This window comes from Myotis myotis, unplaced genomic scaffold (assembly GCF_014108235.1).
Source record: "Myotis myotis isolate mMyoMyo1 unplaced genomic scaffold, mMyoMyo1.p scaffold_m19_p_9, whole genome shotgun sequence".
In the NCBI taxonomy this organism is placed as follows: Eukaryota; Metazoa; Chordata; class Mammalia; order Chiroptera; family Vespertilionidae; genus Myotis; species Myotis myotis.
In genome coordinates, this window is record NW_023416401.1 from 19,250,058 (window position 1) to 19,270,674 (window position 20,617).

At 47.2% G+C, this 20,617-nt stretch overlaps 1 protein-coding gene across 17 annotated transcripts in view; it reads right to left on the reverse strand.

Annotated features, from left to right (window-relative positions):
• FHOD3 (formin homology 2 domain containing 3) overlaps window positions 1-20,617 on the reverse strand; it is a 415,178-nt gene that overhangs the window by 21,574 nt on the left and 372,987 nt on the right. For all 17 annotated transcript variants that reach the window (XM_036321024.1, XM_036321008.1, XM_036321023.1 and 14 more), the window contains 4 exons: window positions 17,367-17,525; window positions 4,091-4,273; window positions 2,322-2,441; window positions 960-1,121 (listed from right to left, as the gene is read on the reverse strand). In XM_036321024.1, coding sequence (XP_036176917.1) covers window positions 960-1,121; window positions 2,322-2,441; window positions 4,091-4,273; window positions 17,367-17,525 — 624 coding nt within the window. The remainder of the gene's footprint in view (window positions 1-959; window positions 1,122-2,321; window positions 2,442-4,090; window positions 4,274-17,366; window positions 17,526-20,617) is intronic.

A 20,617-nucleotide genomic window follows, 5' to 3' on the forward strand; every position in this document is an offset into this window, starting at 1 on the left:
CTCCTCGGCCTGGGTTGTGTTTCCAGGAGTTTCCACCACACCCCTCCCGTGTGTTTGCTGTTGCCCCCAAGATCCTGACATCTCCCAGCTCTGCTGTATTTGAGGTTCCTCTGGGCTGTTGAACCTCAGCGATGCTCCTGCAGGGGGCGCAGCTGGCTGTCCAGCGACTGCACTGTCTCCCTTCTCACACACCACCCTTAGCGAAGGTTTGCACTCTGCACTGCATTTAGGGCGGTGGTTCTCAACCTTCTGGCCCTTTAAATACAGTTCCTCATGTTGTGACCCAACCATAAAATTATTTTCGTTGCTACTTCATAACTGTAATGTTGCTACTGTTATGAATCGTAATGTAAATATCTGATATGCAGGATGGTCTTAGGCGACCCCTGTGAAAGGGTCATTTGTCCGCCAAAGGGGTCGCGACCCACAGGTTGAGAACCGCTGGTTTAGGGGCTTGCACTGAGGGACCAGGGCCACGTACGGTTACAGCCCTATAAACCCATTCCCTCTGGGTTTGGGACGGCCAATCTGCGGGGCAGGGGGCCAGGCAAGCCCGTTTCCTGGCTCAATACCTCACTGCTGGGTCCTATGGAAGTCCGAGGAGGAGCCAAACTGCCTCTTTTTGACGTCTTTGCCCACATTAAACAAGCTGGGAGTTTTAACGCCCGAGAACCCAGCCTGGTGAGTAACACAGCTCCTCCGTGGACACAGCAGTTGGGTCGGGGATGGCAGGCTTGCTCACATACCTCAGTAGGAAAGAATCTGGCGGAGAACCAGAGATGGGAAAATGATCTTAAAAGTGCACTCCAAGAGGCACGAGACGCGTCATAGTCACAGACTCCAGAGCAGGGGATGCAAGTGGCCCTTGGGTGTCTTACTTCACGGAGCCTGTGCTCCTGAGGACGGGCACAGACCCAGCTGAGGGGGAGACAGACCCTGCTCCGGGGCCACACACGTACCTTGGCTGACCTGGTGACGGCCCCGATCTCTGAGTACAGGTCGGAGCTGTCGGGGAAGTTCTCCACCACCATGGTGCACACATGGTGGAGGAGCGACTGCTTGTGCACGGTGTCTTTCACTTCTGGAACCTTCTCAAGGTAGCTTAACTCAAACGCTTTGGCCTGGTAGGTGAACATCAAATAAAAGGCAGGAAGGACAAGTTTTACGCAGGTTCTTAGAAAGACACAAAAGGTTAGACTCGATGCCCTATTGGAGCAGCCCAATATATATTTGTTAAAGATATGGTTTTTTTATTGATTTCAGAGAGAGGAGAGGAGAGGAGAGGGAGACAGAGAAAAAAAATCAATGTTGAGAGAGAATTATACATTGGCCGCCTCCTGCACAACCCCCCTCCCCCGCCTCCACTGGGGATCAAGCCCTCAACCTGGCATGTGCCCTGACTGGCAATCGAACCGTGACCTCCTGGTTCACAGGTCAATGATCAACCCCTGAGCCACACTGGCCAGGCAACCCAGCTTCCCAGGGCATACACTCTATCATTCCTAGCTGGTCACACCTGGATGAGCCACATAGAATGAGATGAGCCTCTAGCCCTTCCCCCACCACAGCCCCTCAGCCATGGGCTGTCCCAAGGGTCTGCCCCTAAAAGCAAGGTGCTGGGAGGCTGGGACTCTGCCATCTGGGTATCTACACTCCTTTTCTCTCTTTGCCTATTTCTACTCTACTTCCTGGCCAAAGATAGGCCCATTTTCAAACAAGTCTGTTTATAATGCATATAATGACAAATATTTGAGTGATAAAAAACAAATATTTGGCCCTGGTCAGTGTGGCTCAATTGGTTGGGTGTCATCCCATGTACTGAAAGGTCACTGGTTCAAATCTTGGTCAGGGCACATGTCCAGGTTGCGGGTTTGATTCCTAGTTGGGGTGTGCGGGAGGCAGCCGATTGATGTTTCTCTCTCACATCGATGTTTTTTCTCTCCCCACCTCACTTCCTTTCTCTTTAAAATCAGTAAAAACTCATTTAAACACAAATATTTGTACTTACATACATCAGACAAACAACAGAAAAGCCTAGAAGAAAATACTTCCAAACCAATTTTGAAAGTAGCTGACCTTCGAAGGAATAGTGTGTTCATTTTTCTAAGTTTTCTTATTTATAGCAAGATACAGGTTCAAATACAGAGGCCCTGGTGTTTTAAAAACAAATTTCTTCTAGATTTTTAGCAAGAAAACACAAAAGTTGTCTTTTGAAGACCAGTTGTGCTTTGGAAAGCCAGTGGTATGACAGCCTCCACCAGCAAGCGGAGGGCAGGGATTCTGCAACAAGGGAGGGAAGGAGAAGAGATGGGAAGACCTACATTAGTTCCATTTAGAAAGTTCCCGATGGCTAAGAGAGTAGACAGGATGAAGCCCAAGGTTTTATTGTTCTCCAACTGGTCTATTCCTTCCTTCAGGTCCAAGAGTGGTTCTGCCACTTCCTTTCAATTAAAAAAAAAATTGGAAGAAGATGATAATGTTCATTTTGGTTTTACTTTGTTCTTTTAATTTCTGTACAAGGTAATAACAAATTCTGCTCAGAACAGGGCAATCCCACATGATCTGCACATGCTCCTTATCAAGGAAAAATGTCAAAGTGGCAGGGAGCAAGTCTAGTCCCCAAAGTCTCCCCAGTGGAGGCCAAGTGGGGACCTGTGGCTAACAGGAATGTGTGCTGGGGGATAAGTAATCTGCCTGCCCCCTTTCCCGCCCATCTTCCAAGCACAAGCAGGACTCAGCACCCCGTCTCCTCTCATCCCACCACGGCTGACTTCTATGACACTCCTCCCTCTCATGCTCCTTCAGAATCTGGACCAGTCTTCTTTGCTTTTCCCCTACCAGGCAGATGACACTGGACACTGTGGCCTCACTGTCCCTGGACCACCCAGGCCTCCTAACCTCTCCTCTAGGCACTCTGCCCAGTCACCTCTTGGTATGGGGTCCTTTCTAGAAGGCCACCACCCTCATCACCCCCATGGCCTTCCTCAGTCCCACTCTCTCAGACTGGTAGCCTCATGGCCTCAGTCCCTTTTTTTCCTGTCATCATGTGGTCTCCACTCCCATGTTCTTACTGAGTCTCTCCCAGAGCCAGAGGTTCACCTTCACTCTGCAGCCTAGCTTCTGCCCTGCCTGTCCCCAACCAGGGCTGACCTATCTGTCTCTTTTCTCCATGACGCCACCTAATCTGGTGGAGAGAGCCACCTAAACCTGCTGACTGGTTTTGTGATCAAGTCATGCCCAGTCACCTGAGCAGTCCAGGTTTCTTCATCCCTGCTTGGTTCCCAAATGAATTCAAACGCAGCGGCTTCCTCCTGAAGCTCCCCAGACCCACGCCACCTCTCTGGCCCTTGTACAGCACGGTGCTCTCCCCTCTGCAGTAAGGGAAGGCCACGCAGCCTCTCCACCTGGGCTTTGAACCCGTCTCCTCTGAAACTTCCTCTCCGTTAAACTCACCTCCAGCTCTCTGTCCCCCTCTTCCCTTTCCTCTCCACTAGTTCCATTTGCTCAGCGGCCAAAGTGCTCATACTGCCCCGAGTCAGAGAGGACTCCTGCTCCTTCTGCTTTCTACTCAACATGAGCCCCTGCCCCGCCCCACCCCACCCCACCCCACCCCCGCCCCGCATGCCTTTACTGTCCGGGTCCCTTTCCTTCTGTGCTCCTCTCAACCCCTTGCAATCTGTTACGTCCTCAACTGTCTTCCACTTTCTCCTGAGATATGCTCTCAGAGGGGCCCAATGACCTGCCACAGTCACTGGCAGTGTAGATGATTATCATCAAGTGGATGGGTTTCAGATCACTTTCTATACTGTGCTTGTCTGCATGCTCCAAATTTTCTACAGTGAGCAAACAGAATCAGAAGAAAAGCTAATAGTTTGTTTTAACCCACAACCACGTGTCTGAGGCTGGTGCCAGGCACACACAGTAGAATAACCCATCACCGGCAGGATCCTGATCACTCAGTACAGACATAACTTCATCATAATCAACTCACCCCTCCCTCGAGGATGACACGCCACTCCCTTCCCCAATGCAAACCTGACTTCCTCAACACGGGATGCAGGACTGGCTGCCTCTCCTCCTATGTGCTTACCTTTTCTGTGGTTTCATAGTCCATTTTGAATGCCCAGAGGTGGAGCCGCGCCGAGAGCTCGCTGATGGAGGAGAGCGTGAGGAGGAACTGCTCCGCGCTGCCCAGCGGGGCCTCAGGGTTTGCCAGCTGGGCCTCCTGGATTTTCTGCTTCTCCTCTTCCGTGGGGATCATGGTTAGAATTTTCTGAAAAAGACAGGATGATACAGGATACGTTCTCGCTTAGTGATGAAACCTATCTCACCCCCTCAATGTTGCGAAATTCGTATTATCACTTTCCAACCAGGTAGGAAAGATGTTCTGTTGTCAGTGATCTGTGGCATACAGGTGTTACGTTGTCATAAATCAAATGTACATTAGGGAAAAGCCCCACTGACATCCATTTGACGTTCCTTTGTTCTAAATGTCCCTCCTTCCCTCTCTCTCCTTTAACCTGTTTCATAAGCAACTTGCCCCAAATGTTCTGGGTCTTGTACATGAAGGACATTCTGAAATCCACCCACTTGATAAAGGTGAGGGAAAGGTGAAAGAATAAGATAGAAGATTAGAGAACTACTTCCTGTTCCCTAGGAAACAGAGTAAAACATCTCAAGAACGTATGTTTTCTAGGCCTTCTCATCGATTCATTTTAAAGGTTTTAAAAATGAGTGACTTTCAAATAACTCAGATTGACTTATCCAGAGGACATATAATTTTAAGTGTTTTAAACACTTAAACCATATTTTTAAATTTATATAGAAATTAAAACACTTTAAATGATATCAAACTCAATTGAACAGGTAGTGAGTTGACCATTTTCCCTCTGGCATTCCCCAGCCTGGGTGTAAGGGAGTGGGAAACCTGGGAGAGGCCATCAGGTGCAGAGCGCTCCAGGGAACCCTCTCGTCCTGACTGAGGGAGTGGGAAAGGGGTGTCCTAGCAGAGGCAGCAGGGGCTGGAAGAACCTAAAACTCTGGAGGGAGAGAACCTTCCTCTCCAATCAGTGATGCTGTGGTCCAAACTTGCCGGGAGCCGGTCCATGCTTGCTGTTTCAAGGGACCTGGCATATATGGCATACTGTTCTTAATATGTTTGCTCACCTTCTTGGCACTATGTGTTTTAACCAAGGTCTCTGAGAAAGGTTGTTTCCCCAGGTAGGGATTTTCCCCTGAAGTTAGGGAGGGAATAAAACCTCTTAACTAAGTGCCAGGTGGGTAATTAATCACTTTAACTACGAACAATCATGCTTAAGCTACATAATCTTTACTCCCTGGAATGGAGGTAAGAAACGCCCTAACCTTTGTAATAGAGATTGATAGGATTGGAATCAACTGGTATAAATACAGATGTAAGAAGACAGAACGAAGAGAGACAGAACCTAGGCACAGAACCTACACAGAATGTTCTCTAGAGACAGAAGAACTTCGCTGGAGAGAACATGGCAAAAGATCCTGGACGGAAACTGGCCTCAGAACCTAGAGACAGAACCTAGCGAGAGAACATGGCAAAAGATCCTGGACTGAACCTGACTACAGAAATTGGCAAGAGAACATGACTAGAACCTGGTGACTGAACCTGGCTGGAGAACCTAGCGAGGGAACTTGGCTACAGAACCTGGCTGGAGAACCTGGAGAACCTGGCTGGAGAACCTAGCAAGAGAACATGGACACAGAACCTGGCTGGATATCCTAACCAGAACCTCTCTGGAGATCCAGACCAGAACTTGGCTGAAGATCCTGGCTAGAGATCCTGGATAGGCTGCTGATCAACTGAACACTGTCTCCATGTCCTTCCTTCTTCACCGACTCCGTCTACACCTTTGGGAACCCCTGGACCTGCTGGGGCAGGACCCCGGCATCTGGCGCCCGAACAGGGACCCCTAGGTAAGTGCCCTGCACTCGGGACGGATAGGACTCCACCGTAGGAAGAGGGTGGATAGTCTTCACTGACTCCGTCCACACCTTTGGGAACTCCTGAAACAGGATTCCCCTAGGTAAGCTCCCCTCCCCATTGAGAACACCCACACTCGGGACGGATAGGACTCCACCAGGGTACTGCAGACCCCCCTATAGAGGATAAGTAGGGTAAGAAGGTGGATAGTACAGAACTTAGATTGAGAAGATGTGCCATACTGAGTCCAAAGAAAGAATACTCTGTATTGATCTTTAGATTAAGAAGATGTGCCATACTGAGTCTAAAGAAATAAGACTCTGTATTGATCTTTTAACTCATATGCTTGCTAGCAGAGAAATTAAGGTTACTCCCAGTCAGACAGAACGTTTTATACAAGAAGTATGTCCATGCTTTTCTGAGGAAGGAAAGGTAAATGTAAAGGCATGGGAGGAGGTAGGCCCAAGGAGCCTTATCCTTAACCCCACTGCAGCCTTTCCACCCCGGGAAAGTGCAGGATTGGCAAGCTCTCCCTGGGGTGATAGATCAGGCCTCAGGTAATAGCGGAAAGTGCCAATCCTACTCTTAAAATGGATACAAGAGAGCATTTGGGTTTTTTTTTCTTTTTAATGCCCGCTTTTAAAAAATAAAAAAGGGGGAATTTGCCGGGAGCCGGTCCATGCTTGCTGTTTCAAGGGACCTGGCATATATGGCATACTGTTCTTAATATGTTTGCTCACCTTCTTGGCACTATGTGTTTTAACCAAGGTCTCTGAGAAAGGTTGTTTCCCCAGGTAGGGATTTTCCCCTGAAGTTAGGGAGGGAATAAAACCTCTTAACTAAGTGCCAGGTGGGTAATTAATCACTTTAACTACGAACAATCATGCTTAAGCTACATAATCTTTACTCCCTGGAATGGAGATAAGAAACGCCATAACTTTTGTAATATGCCGGGAGCCAGTCCATGCTTGCTGTTTCAAGGGACCTGGCATGTATGGCATACTGTTCTTAATATGTTTGCTCACCTTCTTGGCACTATGTGTTTTAACCAAGGTCTCTGAGAAAGGTTGTTTCCCCAGGTAGGGATTTTCCCCTGAAGTTAGGGAGGGAATAAAACCTCTTAACTAAGTGCCAGGTGGGTAATTAATCACTTTAACTACGAACAATCATGCTTAAGCTACATAATCTTTACTCCCTGGAATGGAGATAAGAAACGCCCTAACCTTTGAAATAGAGATTGATAGGATTGGAATCAACTGGTATAAATACAGATGTAAGAAGACAGAACGAGGAGAGACGGAACCTAGGCACAGAACCTACACAGAACATTCTCTAGAGACAGAAGAACTTCGCTGGAGAGAACATGGCAAAAGTTCCTGGACAGAGACTGGCCTCAGAACCTAGAGACAGAACCTAGCGAGAGAACATGGCAAAAGATCCTGGACAGAAACTGGCCTCAGAACCTAGACACAGAACCTAGCGAGAGAACATGGCAAAAGATCCTGGACTGAACCTGACTACAGAAATTGGCAAGAGAACCTGACTAGAACCTGGTGACTGAACCTGGCTGGAGAACCTGGACAGAACCTGGCTGGAGAACCTAGCAAGAGAAGATGGACACAGAACCTGGCTGGAGATCCTAACCAGAACTTCGCTGGAGATCCAGACCAGAACTTGGCTGGAGATCCTGGCTAGAGATCCTGGCTAGGCTGCTGATCAACTGAACGCTGTCTCCATGTCATTCCTTCTTCGCCGACTCCCTCCTCACCTATGGGGAACCCCTGGACCTGCTGGGGTTGGACCCCGGCAGTAATAGAGATTGATAGGATTGAATCAACTGGTATAAATACAGATGTAATAAGACAGCAAGACACAGAACTTAGAATACGGAACCAAGAGAGACGGAACCTAGGCACAGAACCTACACAGAACGTTCTCTAGAGACAGAAGAACTTCGCTGGAGAGAACATGGCAAAAGATACTGGACAGAAACTGGCCTCAGAACCTAGAGACAGAACCTAGCGAGAGAACATGGCAAAAGATCCTGGACTGAACCTGACTACAGAAATTGGCAAGAGAACCTGACTAGAACCTGGTGACTGAACCTGGCTGGAGAACCTGGACAGAACCTGGCTGGAGAACCTAGCGAGGGAACATGGACACAGAACCTGGCTGGAGATCCAAGGCAGAACCTCTCTGGAGATTCAGACCAGAACTTGGCTGGAGATCCAAGCCAGAACCTCTCTGGAGATTCAGACCAGAACTTGGCTGGAGATCCTGGCTGGAGATCCTGGCTAGGCTGCTGATCAACTGAACACTGTCTCCGTGTCATTCCTTCTTTGCCGACTCCGTCCACACCTTTGGGGACCCCTGGACCTGCTGGGGTTGGACCCCGGCACAAACTCCTACTGCTTTTCTTCTCTCTGTCCTCCCTCGGCTTGGCCCTAAACATGAGCACAGTCACAGAAGGTGGGTGGCAAAGTGAGGTAACTGAAGCCCCAGCTTTTAGCTGGAAGACCAAGACAGAAGGCCCAGGGCCCTGGAAAGTACTGGAGAGGTCATGGAAAATGAAGAGCCTGGCAAAGCAAATGATAATGTTGTTTAAGAACTTCTGAGTTCATCCTTGAGCTGCTCATATGTGAGGCTGACCTTAACCAGCAGATCAAAGACTTGGAGACCTGGACTAGCCTTTGAAAACTTCAAAACTGGATCCAAAGCTGGAACCACAGTCTGCAACATGCAGGTCTGAATCCTGGCCTGAACCCAAGCAAGGGAGGGCTAGTTTTCAGTTCTCTGTATGAAATAAGAATTACTCTGATATAAAAACTACACAAAGATAATGCAAGAAAAAAAAGCTAGAGACCAATGTCCCTGATGAAATTAGATGCATAAATCCTTAACAAAATAGTTTAAAATATATAAATGTCAGTATGTTAAGATATATAAACACATGACTATATTTTACACAGCAATATAACAAAAATAATAACCACAGGTTGGTTCAATATGCAGTAATCAATACATTTAATCTACCAGATTAATAATCTGAACAAGAAATTTCACATAATCATTTTGATACAAAAATTTTTAAAAATAAAATTCAATATCTATTCATGACAAAAAACAAATAAACTCCCAGCCACCCAACAGTAGGAGAGATTTCCCATACCTGATAAATGACATTTTATAAAAGACCTACAGCTCACATCATGCTTAGTGGAGATAGGCTGAATGCTTTCTCTCTAATATTGGGAACAAGTTAGAAAGTATTTTAAAAAGAGCCACATGGATTGGAAAGGAGAAATGTAAACTGTCCCTATTGCACAAGGTAGAATTGTCTGCATAGAAAATTGTGAGGAATCTAAAAAATTTATTAAACAGTGAGTTTAAAAATGCTGTATGACATTAGGTCAACATAGAGAAAAATCTATTTAATTTCTATATATGAATAATGTATAATTATAAACTGAAATTTAAGAAAAATTCTATTTACAATGAAATACTTAGGTATAAATCTAACAAACCGACTTGTAGGGTCTGTATGCTGGAAAGTAGCAAGTATCGATAAAAATGATTTAAAAAGACCTAAATAATTAGGGGACATACTGTGTTCATGGACTAAAAGACAACAGGGTCACATATTAATTTTTCCAAAGTTGGTCTATAAGTTTAACTCAATTCCAATGAAAATACCAGTCTAGTATTTTTTGTGGATACAGACAAGCTGATTATAAGTGTTTATGACAAAGCAGATGAACCAAACCGTAACAATTTTGAAAACGAACAACCTTTGAGGGAGTCCCACCACCCGATTTTAAAATGTACTAGAGAGCAACAGTAATAAGCCAGTGTGGTCTGGGCAACAGGACAGACATGGATCAATGGGACAAAACAGGGAGTCCAGAAATAGACCACACAAATATGGCCACTGATTCTGACAAAGATGCAAAAGCAGTTCAATGGAGAAAAGATAGTATTTCCAACAAATGGTTTTAGAACAATTGGAATTCTTATGCAAAAAAAGAACCTCAACTTAAACCTTACAGTTTACACATGGATTAACTCAAAAGAATTAACAGATCTAAAGTAAAAGCAAATACTGCAAAACGTTTAGAAAGAAACAGGAGAAAACCTCTGTGACTCATGTTAGGCAATGAACTCTTTAGACATGATACCAAAACGGTCAGGTTGATAAACTGAACTTCCTCCATGTTAAATACTTTTTCTCGGAGAAAAACACTGTGAAGAGATTGGAGAGACAAGGTGTGGTCCCTCAAAAGGTTAAACGCAGAATTACCACATGAACCAGCAATTCCATTTGTAGGTTTTCACCCATGAAAACTTATTTTCATACAATAACTTGTACATAAATACTTGTAGCACCTTTATCCATAATTCCAAAAACTGGACCAAACTACATATTCTTCAACAGGTGAATAAAGTGAACTCAGCAATAAAAAGGGACAAACTACAGGGACACACCACAATTAGGAAGACTCTCAAAGACACGCTGAGTGGAAGAAGCCAATTATGATTCCATTTATGTGAAATCCTCCAAAAGACAAAACCACAGTGATGAGACTAGACCCTGCAGGTCTAGTTACCAGGGGCCAGAGGTGAGTTCAGGGTGCGACTAGAAAGGGACAGCACAAGAGCACATTTTTGAGGGGAGATGGGACTGTTTTGAATCCTAACTGCAGTAGTAATTGCATGAATTTATGCATATTTAAAAACCCTTAGAGCTGTATAGCAAAAAGTTTCATTTTATTCTATATGAATGCAAACAATTTAAAAATAAAGAACAAAATTGCAATCCTGGACCCCTGACATCATGATTGGCAAACACACAGGTGTTTCCAGGATTGTGCCTCAGGACGTGTGTGGCGGGGCCAAGCCATCTGGGTTTGATGAGCGTGTGATCAGGGAGGGCTGTCTCGGTCCTTCATCAGGAGCCAGTGATGCCCAACTGCATGGGAGGCATGTGTTCTGTGCTGCAGTCAGAGTGAGGTCATGCCCTCAGCCTTGGCTGGTCTGGTTCAGGGGTAAGTTTGGGCCCTGAACTAAGGGGTTGCGGGTTCAATTCCCTGTCAAGGGTAAATACCTGGATTGCAGGTTCAACCCCTGGCCCTGGTCAGGGCGAGAGTGGGAGGCAACCAATTGACATGTCTCTCTCATGTCGATGTTCCTCTCCCCCCCCCCCCACCCCCCCCCGCTTCCTCTCTTCCTCTCCTCCTCCCTTCTACTCTCTCTAAAAATTAATGGAAAAAACATCCTCACTCCTCGGGTGAGGATTTAGAAAAAGAAGGTATGCCCTCAGATACCTCCTCTTCCAACATGCTCCTCATCATGGCCCCTAACCGAGATGGTGCAGGTGGGATGTGACATCGGGGCAATATGCAGTGACAGTGCCCCTTGCTCTCCCACAAGTTCTGCTTGGATCCCACCTGTCCCCACAGATGGTATTAGACAATAAGCAAAGCAATCCAAGCCCAGGAGTTGAACTCAATCAGTTTTCAAAATAAAAACATAACTAAAATTTGTGTTTTAATTTTCTTTCTGCTCAAATTGTTTTCAGCATGGACAAGAATTCCGAAATAAAAAATTGTCAACACTTTCCTCCCCTTCTTCAGAAGGCATTTTCCTGCCATGCTTTTAGTTGCCTTTTTCCTTTGGGAAAGTAATCAAACACTCTTACTTTTGTTTTTCACTTCTCCGACTAATTGAAGCCATTTGTTCAGTGTTGAAGATTTATGAGGCTGCCAGCTGCCAGTTTGTTTTATTTTTTCACACATCACTGACAATACAAATAGCCCTAAGACAGTGGAACGGCAGGTCAGCGCCACCTCCTCTGAGGTGAGGGCTGTGTTTTTCCAGGAGCAGATGAAAGGAGATGAGCACGAGGGGGAACCCCTGATTGGCTTTTCTCAGGGCCAGTAGATCTACTGGCAATTTTATGATCGCCATTTGGTGCCACGGGGAGAAAAATGTCAAACAAGACCCCTACGCAATAATGCAGTGTCTTTTGTTTTTTATTTCAGACAGGGCTTCACTTGCTTGTATACCTGAAAGCCAAATGTCAGAGAAAAACTGCACAAATGTCACTTTTTATGGACCCAAATGGTTTAGGGGTTTGGCCATCTCATTGACATCCAGATGAGGCCGCAATGAGGAATTATTTTGCCTTGTGAGCTCTGAGCAGAACCCTGGCTACAGCTCTGGATGAGAACCTCACACAAGGATTTTGGTGACAACAGCAGAGAGCTGAAGAGCTGGGCCTGGTTTGTACACAACTTGTATATTCTCATGAAACAATGGCTTTCCATTTGGGTCTTTAATCTCATGGACACGGAGGGATCTTTTTGGGGTCTTGATTGCCATCGTCTTTCATTGTTGGGACTATTTAGGGAAACACCTGGGGCAGAAATGATTGCAGATGAAGTGGCTTGCCTGAGCGAGGCTAGGTCAACCAGGGCAGAGCTGGAACCACCCAGGAGCCCAGTGCCAGCTCCACAGCTCACAGCAACTCAACCAAAATGCAAAGCTAACAGCACAGCCGAGGCCCAACCACCAGGACACCCTGGGTCCTGGCATTGCTGACCGAGTGTGGCACCTGACTGAGTCAGGCTCACTGTGTGCATCCAGCACCCACTCCGGCACCTGCAGATGGGGTAGCACAGCACAAAGTGCTTGGAAAGGCACTATAGGTTTCTACCTGTGGCCAAAGGGAATTTCTGTCTCTCAGATGCTGAATGGCCAGGCAGCCAACTGGGCCAAGTTAAATGTCACTTGGACCATTCAATTGTGCTACCCTCTATAAAAACCAGAAAAGCAAGAAAAAAGGGGAAAACTCTTCATACTTCCATTTGTGATACCAAAGCAACGTTCTAAAGTTTAATCCTCTTATGAAAAACTACTTCCATAATGAAGCTAGTCAACTGCTCCCTCAGGTTTACACAGCAAACCAGACACATACCATTGGGTTGCTAAGCAAAGCCACAGGACGTCATTTAATACATCCTAATCACATTTAGGCACACAGAGGTTTCAAATGGCCCTATTAAGTCATGCTGCCATGCTCCAGTGCCTGTGTCCCAGAAGCAGACAGTCTGGCACAAGACCCTTGGCACGCAAGCTAGAAATCTCATTAGTAAAGATCTGTAAGGACACGGCTTCCATCTCTTCTCAGCCATGACTTAGTTCTTGAACAACAAGCCTAGAGAAAAAACTCTGGGGAAGTGGCTCAGCACACGGATATAGACCACACTATGGCCCTTGGGTCCCTGAGATCAGTGGTCAGAGGCAGCAGGTCATGGGTTCCAAGTTCTCCAAGAGAACTAGTATTTGCTGGATAAGCATTCAAAAAAATATATGTATATAGTTTCTGGATTCACTCAGGCAGCCTTAAATCAGGGGTTCTCAGTCGGGGTGATTTTGTGCCCAGGAAACATTTGACAAAGTCTGGAGACGTTTTTGGTTGTCAGCATTGGGGTGGTAGAGGCCAGGGATGTTGCTAAACATCCCACAATGCACAGGGCAGCTCCCACAATAAAGAACTGCCCAGCCCAGGCCTGGGAACAATGTGGTTGGTTGGGTGTTGTCCCATGCATCGAAGGGAATGCCAGTTCGATTCCTGCACCAGGCACAGACCCAGGTTTCAGGCTCCATCCCCAGTCCTGAGTGTGCAAGAGGCAGCTGATTGATGTTTCATTTTCACATCAATATTTCTCTTTCTCTCTCTCTCTCTCTCTCTCTCTCTCTCTCTCTCTCTCTCTCTCTCTCTCTCTCTCTCTCTCTCTCTCTCTCTCTCTTCCTCCCTCCCTTCCTCCCTTCCTCTCTCTCTAGAAATAAGTAAAAAAAAAAAAAATCTTAAAAAAAAAAGAACTGCCCAGCCAAGAATGTCAATAGTGCCACGTTGAGAAGCCCTGCTTTAGACAAGAACTGTGATGAAAAAGTGTAACTCTGTGTTGTGACTAACCATGGATTTACTGAGGATTCATGGCCCAATAAACTCTCAGAAGGGCTGAGTAGTGTTTTCTACAATTGCGTCTTCGTGCTTCATATCATTCCTTTCATCAGCTACTCCCAGTGGAAAACCACAGGCAGCACTCTGAAGTGGACTGCTCAGCCTCATGAGTCTTCTCACCCCCCTTTCAGATTCCCTTTTATTCTTTTTGGCATCCGTGGGCCCCCTCCTGGCCAGCCACCCCCAAGGCCCGCGCTCTGCCCCTGAGACTCAGATTCTAGAGCTCATATTGCAACTTAACCTCTCACTGGCTTGTGAACTTGGGCAGAGACTAAAACTAAGAGTCCCTCTCTTCATCTTTAAGATGCGAAACGTAATAGTATGGCCTTCTGATGTGAAGCTCCTCGCTGGTGCCTGGCCCACGGGAAGAAACTGATGAGAGTTATTTTTGTGCTGGGTTGCCATTCCTATATCCATCATCTCTACCCTTGCTCTCATTACTCCTTCTGGGATCAAAAAGGTGCTCAGCTGGAAAGCAGTCAGAAAAGGAAAAAGTAATCTGATTCATTCTGAACCCTAAGTAACTTATTGTATCTGAAGCTTTCCCCAACCAGGGAGAGCGACATTTCAGGAAAGAATAAAGGCAGAGCCCAAATGAATCCATCTCTTCTAATGGACTTTCAAGTTCTCAGCACAAGAACGGGAAATATTGCTAAAGGGAGAAGTTTCATTTTTTCCCTTTAATCAGGCTGGCTCTGGCTGCATTTGAAGCCTCTCTTTGAATGAGTCTGAAGCTTTTACAACCTCTAATGACAGTTACGTAAATGGGATGGTCCGAAAGTGCGCCACGGCCCGCCTACCATGCTCTTTGTCCTAGATCAGCAGTTCTCAACCTTCTTGCTCTTTAAGTACAGTTCCTCATGTTGTGACACAACCATAAAATTATTTTCGTTGCTACTTCATAACTGTAATGTTGCTACTGTTATGAATCGTAATTTAAATATCTGATATGCAGGATGGTTTTAGGCGACCCCTGTGAAAGGGTCGTTCGACCGCCAAAGGGGTCGCGACCCACAGGTTGAGAACCACTGTTCTAGATCAGTGATGGCGAACCTTTTTGAGCTCGGCGTGTCAGCATTTTGAAAAACCCTAACTTAACTCTGGTGCCGTGTCATATATAGAAATTTTTTGATATTTGCAACCATAGTAAAACAAAGACTTATATTTTTGATATTTTATATATTTAAATGCCATTTAACAAAGAAAAATCAACCAAAAAAATGAGTTCGCGTGTCACCTCTGACACGCGTGTCATAGGTTCACCAGCACTGTCCTAGATGAACACTCGGTTTGTCCAGGTGGGCAGCCCCCACCTGCCCAATGGCAAGCCAATGCCCTTCCCCTCGCTTGCTCCTCTGGGGGTCCCAGAGTGGGGCTGCTTCACACTGAGGCCTGCCTCCTCCTTCTTGTTTGGGAGTATCTCAATGTCCCTTTCTGTATGTACCTGCTGTCACCTGCATTCTCCTTTATGCCCCCTGTCCCAATCAGCCATGTGCCCTCACTCCCTGGCTGCCCACCTGGATATGTTGACCTGCTCTGCTGCCTGGCCTGACTCTACGCTTGGGGCTCAACTTCCTCTCTAGCCATAAGGAAATGTATTTCCCTCCTTGTACCTGCTCCTTGGGACAGGGTGTGTGTGTGTTTCTAAGAGTAGAGCTGCTTAAGCTTATATTTGTTTCCTAGGGTGGCTGTAACCACAAAGTGGATTTAAGAGACTAGAAGTCTGCTATCAAGGACTGCGTAGGGCTATGTTCTCTCTAAAGGCCCCAGGAAAGGATCTGTATTGCCTCTCCCTAGTGTCTGGTGGTTGCAGACAATCCTCGGTGCTCCTTGACCTGTAAACACATCACTCCAGTCTCCGCCTCCGTCACCTCGTGGCACTCTGTTCTGTGGTCTCCCTGTGTGCTTTCTGTCTGCACAAGACATCCTCCACTCTACATCTACTTCGAAACATCCCTCTTCTTATAAGGATCTCAGTCCCTGGAGCAGGGCCCACACCAATCCAGCACAACTTTATCTTAACTGGATCGCATCTGCAAGGACTGTTTCCAAATAAGGTCATATTCTGAGGTTCTGGGTGGACATGGATTTTGAAGGGACACTGCTCAATCCAGCTTATACTTCTAGGGACACAGTGTCTCCTGTGGAGTCCTCTTCTTTTCAGAGCACAAAGGCACGCACACCACTGCGCCCTCCCACACTCAGGGCTGGGTCAAGTCTGGCACTGTGGCCTGAGCCACTCCTTGCTTCCAACTCTTTTGTCAAGGGTTTGCTTTCCTCACTGGAGTCAGTCCTCATTTGTTCTCTCTACTCAAGTCTTTCACATAAGACTGTACATGAATGAACCCCAAGTATGGAAGAATATTAAAGGAACCCAGGGCTTCTTGCTGATAGGAGATGGAGTGGCTATCACCCAATGCTGTGAAGCAGTGTCCTCCTGTCCCCACTCTGACCCAATGGGCCCCATCCTGTATCGCCATCTGTTTTTGTTAATCCTCACTCGAGAATATTTTTTCCATTGATTTTTTTTTTAAGAGAGAGACACATCAATTGGTTGTCTCCCGCACGTGCCTGATTGGGGCTGAGGATCGAGCCTGCACCGAGGTTTGTGCCCTTGACCAGGAATCGAACCTGCAACCCTTTGGTGGGTGGGCCATCATTCTAACTACTGCACCATGCTGGCTAGGCTGTATCACCCGTCTTTAGGAGTCTGAGGGCTGAGTCATTGGCTCTGTCTCCATGATTAGAAGAGGAGTTTATCTTGCTTCAGACGAGCACTCGCCCACAGTGAAGGAAGAACAAGTATTGGCGGGAGAGCACTGAGCCCTTCCTGGCAGAGCAGGTGAGCTGTGGCTCCAGCGAGGCCACCTACCAGCCGTGTAGTCACAGCCAAGTCACCCCACCTCTCTGCACTGTGCCATTCAGGTCAGCACATGCCAAAGCCTCAGCTGGCTTGGCGTCTCCAGTTTCTCAAATGAAACATCTCTCTCCACACCCTGACAAGTGCAAAGAGAGAAACAAAGTCATTTACATGAGTATGAGCACACCCTACTTTTGAAACTGCTCCTTAAACATATTTGGTTTGAAATGATGTGAAAGAAGATCCTAACGGCCTCCGAAGGAGGTTATCACATTCTTCCTCCAGGATGAGGTAGGTGGAGTATGGTCAGAAGGAAGTCAGTAAATGAATCATGAACTTCATAGGTAATGAGGGACTTTCCCATCCCCAAGAAGTTAAAAAGACACGAGAATTATGAACGTTATTCAGTCTGGCTGAGACAAAAGAAATGGCAAGCCACCCTACAAAGTCACACTGGACACAGTAATGCTTTGCATATATGTGACACATTGCAGAACGCAAATAATGCTTGGCAGAGCAGCTCTCACCTCAATTCCTTCTTTATTTAAGGCATATTCATCAAAATTCAAGATGGCGATCTTTATCGTTCTTGGAGGGGGCAGCACCGTCAGCCCGATGTTAATGGCATTGCTCCTCTTCGAGTCCAGGACGATGATCTCCTGCCTTTTTCCGTCTGCGGCAGTTTTCTGGGTAATAGAACAAGGAGAATCCAAGATTAATGCCTCATCTTTGATCCTGTCTGTGTTTCATTATTAAGAGCAAACTCACTATTTATTCAGAGATGAAAACCAGTGGCCCCACTTAGGCGCAAAGGACTGGCTACCGCTCAGCACAGAAGAAAGCCATCAGGGCTCAGCTCTTGGCAGCCGCCAGGCGCAGGCCAGCAGTGGAACTTCGCAAGTCAGACACATTACAAAACAAAATTGATTTTCCTTCAATTGGGAACAATGTGATATTTTGCAAGAAAGAAACACACACACACACACACACACACACACACACTCCTGTTTTTTTCCATAGAAGCAGTGGAAACAAAACTAAATCCTCCCAGAGCTCCCTCCCTGTGATCTGCAAGGAATCGGAATGTGCTCTGGTTGGCCCTAGGGCACATGGTGTGTGCCTGGGGATGGAGACGGTGGTACACGTGCTGAGGAGACAGGAGTGACCTGGAGAACCCGCCATTGCTGGCCGGTCAGCCCCTCTGGATCCCTGGCCACATCGTCTCAGGGGCTCCTCTCCCCATTCAAATGTCCCATGCCCCTTATTCCAGAGTACCTGCCACACTTTCACATGTGGGCAGCTGCCACTAGTGGGTGAGGAGGAACCTTCTTAGGAAGGAGACCAAAGGACAGGTGCTGGTGAAGAGGAATGGGGGACAAACAGACCTGGAGGCCAAGGAGGGGAACGAAGAACAGAGGTGTCTAAGTGTCCTCATAGAGACCTTGTGTGTGGCTTCCCTGCTGGGCTGAGTGCCTTGGGAGCAGGTCCTGGGTGTGTGGTGCCCAGAGATGAGATGACAAGGCCTCCAGCTTCCCCCTGAGCTCCTGTGAAGTTCAGGGTAGTGGACATGGGGACAAGTGGACAAGGTCTAGTCAGCAAGCCCCCTGACCGTGCAAACAGAGCTGGGAGAATGACTATTCTATTCAGGTAACAAGCCTAGATGACAATCATGAGTTAGGCAGAGCGGACCTCTTGAAGGAAAAGATGGGGTGTTTACAATGTGAGGGGCTCAGCAGTAGGGTAATTAACTCATCTAATGTTGCGGGGGCAGGGTCTGGAGGAGCGGACATCTCGGCTGGGTCCTAAAGAATGTGTAGGATCTAGTTTGGAGCTGGGGAGAGAAGATAAGGAGATAAGAAGTGGCTTTGTCTAGATTGCTGGGGACTGCCAGAGAAGAAGCTGGAGGTTTGGGGGGGCCACAACCGGGGGCCCTCAGGAGCCAGCCATTCCTACTCCATTGCAGGCGGGCCCCAGCTGAATGGCTGGCTGCTGCTCACCATGGGTGTGGCTGGGCTGGGAGCAGCGGAACTGTCAGGAGAAGCTGGCCGCTGCAACATGAGAGACTGGAAGCCGACTTGAAGAAAAGGACTGCGGCCCCTTACGTCCTACTGAGCCCTTCCAAAATCAATTACTAAAATTCTATTTTAGATCCTTAAATATGCATTTGGGAATAAATTAAAATTTCTTCCTGAGGAAAATAATTGAAAGCATCCCAGCTGCTCTGGGGCCTGGTGGCCAGGAGGAACAGTGCCTGTGGGTGTGGCATCGGCTCTGACCGCCGGCTTCCGGGATGTATGGCACATGAATGCACCCTTATTCTGTAGGGCAAACTTGTCTTCTATTCATTTAATCCAATGAGCCTCTTGGGAACCCTTGAAATTTAGCTTTTAAAATCTAATCACAAATAGTATTTTGTGGGTGAAATGCTAAGAAGAAATGGGAAAGGGGTTGGCAAATGCTGACTACAGGCAATGAAGAGGGATGAGAGGGATGTTAAGATTCGAAATTCCGCCCTAGCCAGTTTGGCTCAATGGGTAGAGCATTGGCCTGCGGACTGAAGGATCCCAGGTTCGATTCTGGCCAAGGGCACATGCCTGGGTTGCGGGTTTGATCCCCAGTAGGGGGGCATGCAGGAGGCAGCTGATCAATGATTCTCTCTCATCATTGATGTGTCTATCTCTCTATCCCTCTCCCTTCCTCTCTGAAACTAATAAAAATATATTTTTAAAAAAAGATTTGAAATTCCCACTCACCCAGCACCTACTCCTTCTTCCCTGCTCACAGCAGGACCTTGACTTCTGTCGGGCTGGCAATGTGTCAGTGACATCAGTCCCATCCCTGGACCCTTGCAGCCAAAGCTGGGCCTGTGACCTAGGTCTGGCTTTTGTTTTTCTGATTAAAAAGGGATAGACCCAGAGGGCCATGCCGATTGCCCTTCCCCTTTTTTCCTGCCGAGAGTGTGGACATGAGGCTACATAAGGATGGCAGCATGGAAGGAGCCTGGGTCTGGCATTGGAGGGGCACTTTCCCTGAACCAGGCTCCAGTGCAGAAGGCACTGAACAGAGGGCAGGGATTCCCTGGGAATCATGAGCTCTTAGCCCCCCACCTACAGTCCCCTCATTCCAGGAACCCAGAGAGATGCCAGCCCAACCAGAGCCTTTGTGCAAATGAGAAAAAGACCACCTCCCTGCAACCGGGGAGACACATTCCCATGGCAAACAGCTTGAGAAGAAAGCACCGCTCAGATTTCAGCCCTGCCCCTTCAGCCAGTGTCTACGTGCCAAACAACGTGCACAGACCTACATGGTGGCCCTGAGCCTGACATATCCTTGTCCCCATTTCAATAGAATTCAATGGACACCAGTGGGCACACCCACACACTCCCCTGTAAGTTGGGGAGATGCCACCGGCATCCTGAGACACTGGGAAAGCTGTCCCCACAGATGACTCTCCATGTTTTCAGAGCTACTTTCACCCACTTTGTGAAGGAATAAGAATTAAAGTAATATCAGAAATTGAATTATTCAATCTCTGGAGTTTATCCAAGAAATGTTTTAAATGCTGTGCTTCATAATGAAAACAGATTCCACTGGAAGCTACTTGAGCACACCACTGCCTTGGGGTCTGTCTTGCCTGACATAAGGTGGTGGCTCATGTAGGGCTGTCCTTTCTTCCCACAGTAACCTAGAGAAGCACCTGCAGGAGCTAGCCAAAGTTCCCCATGCCCAAGAGCCCGTGCCCATGTCTAAGGATTAGCAGTCATCAATTCTGATCCAT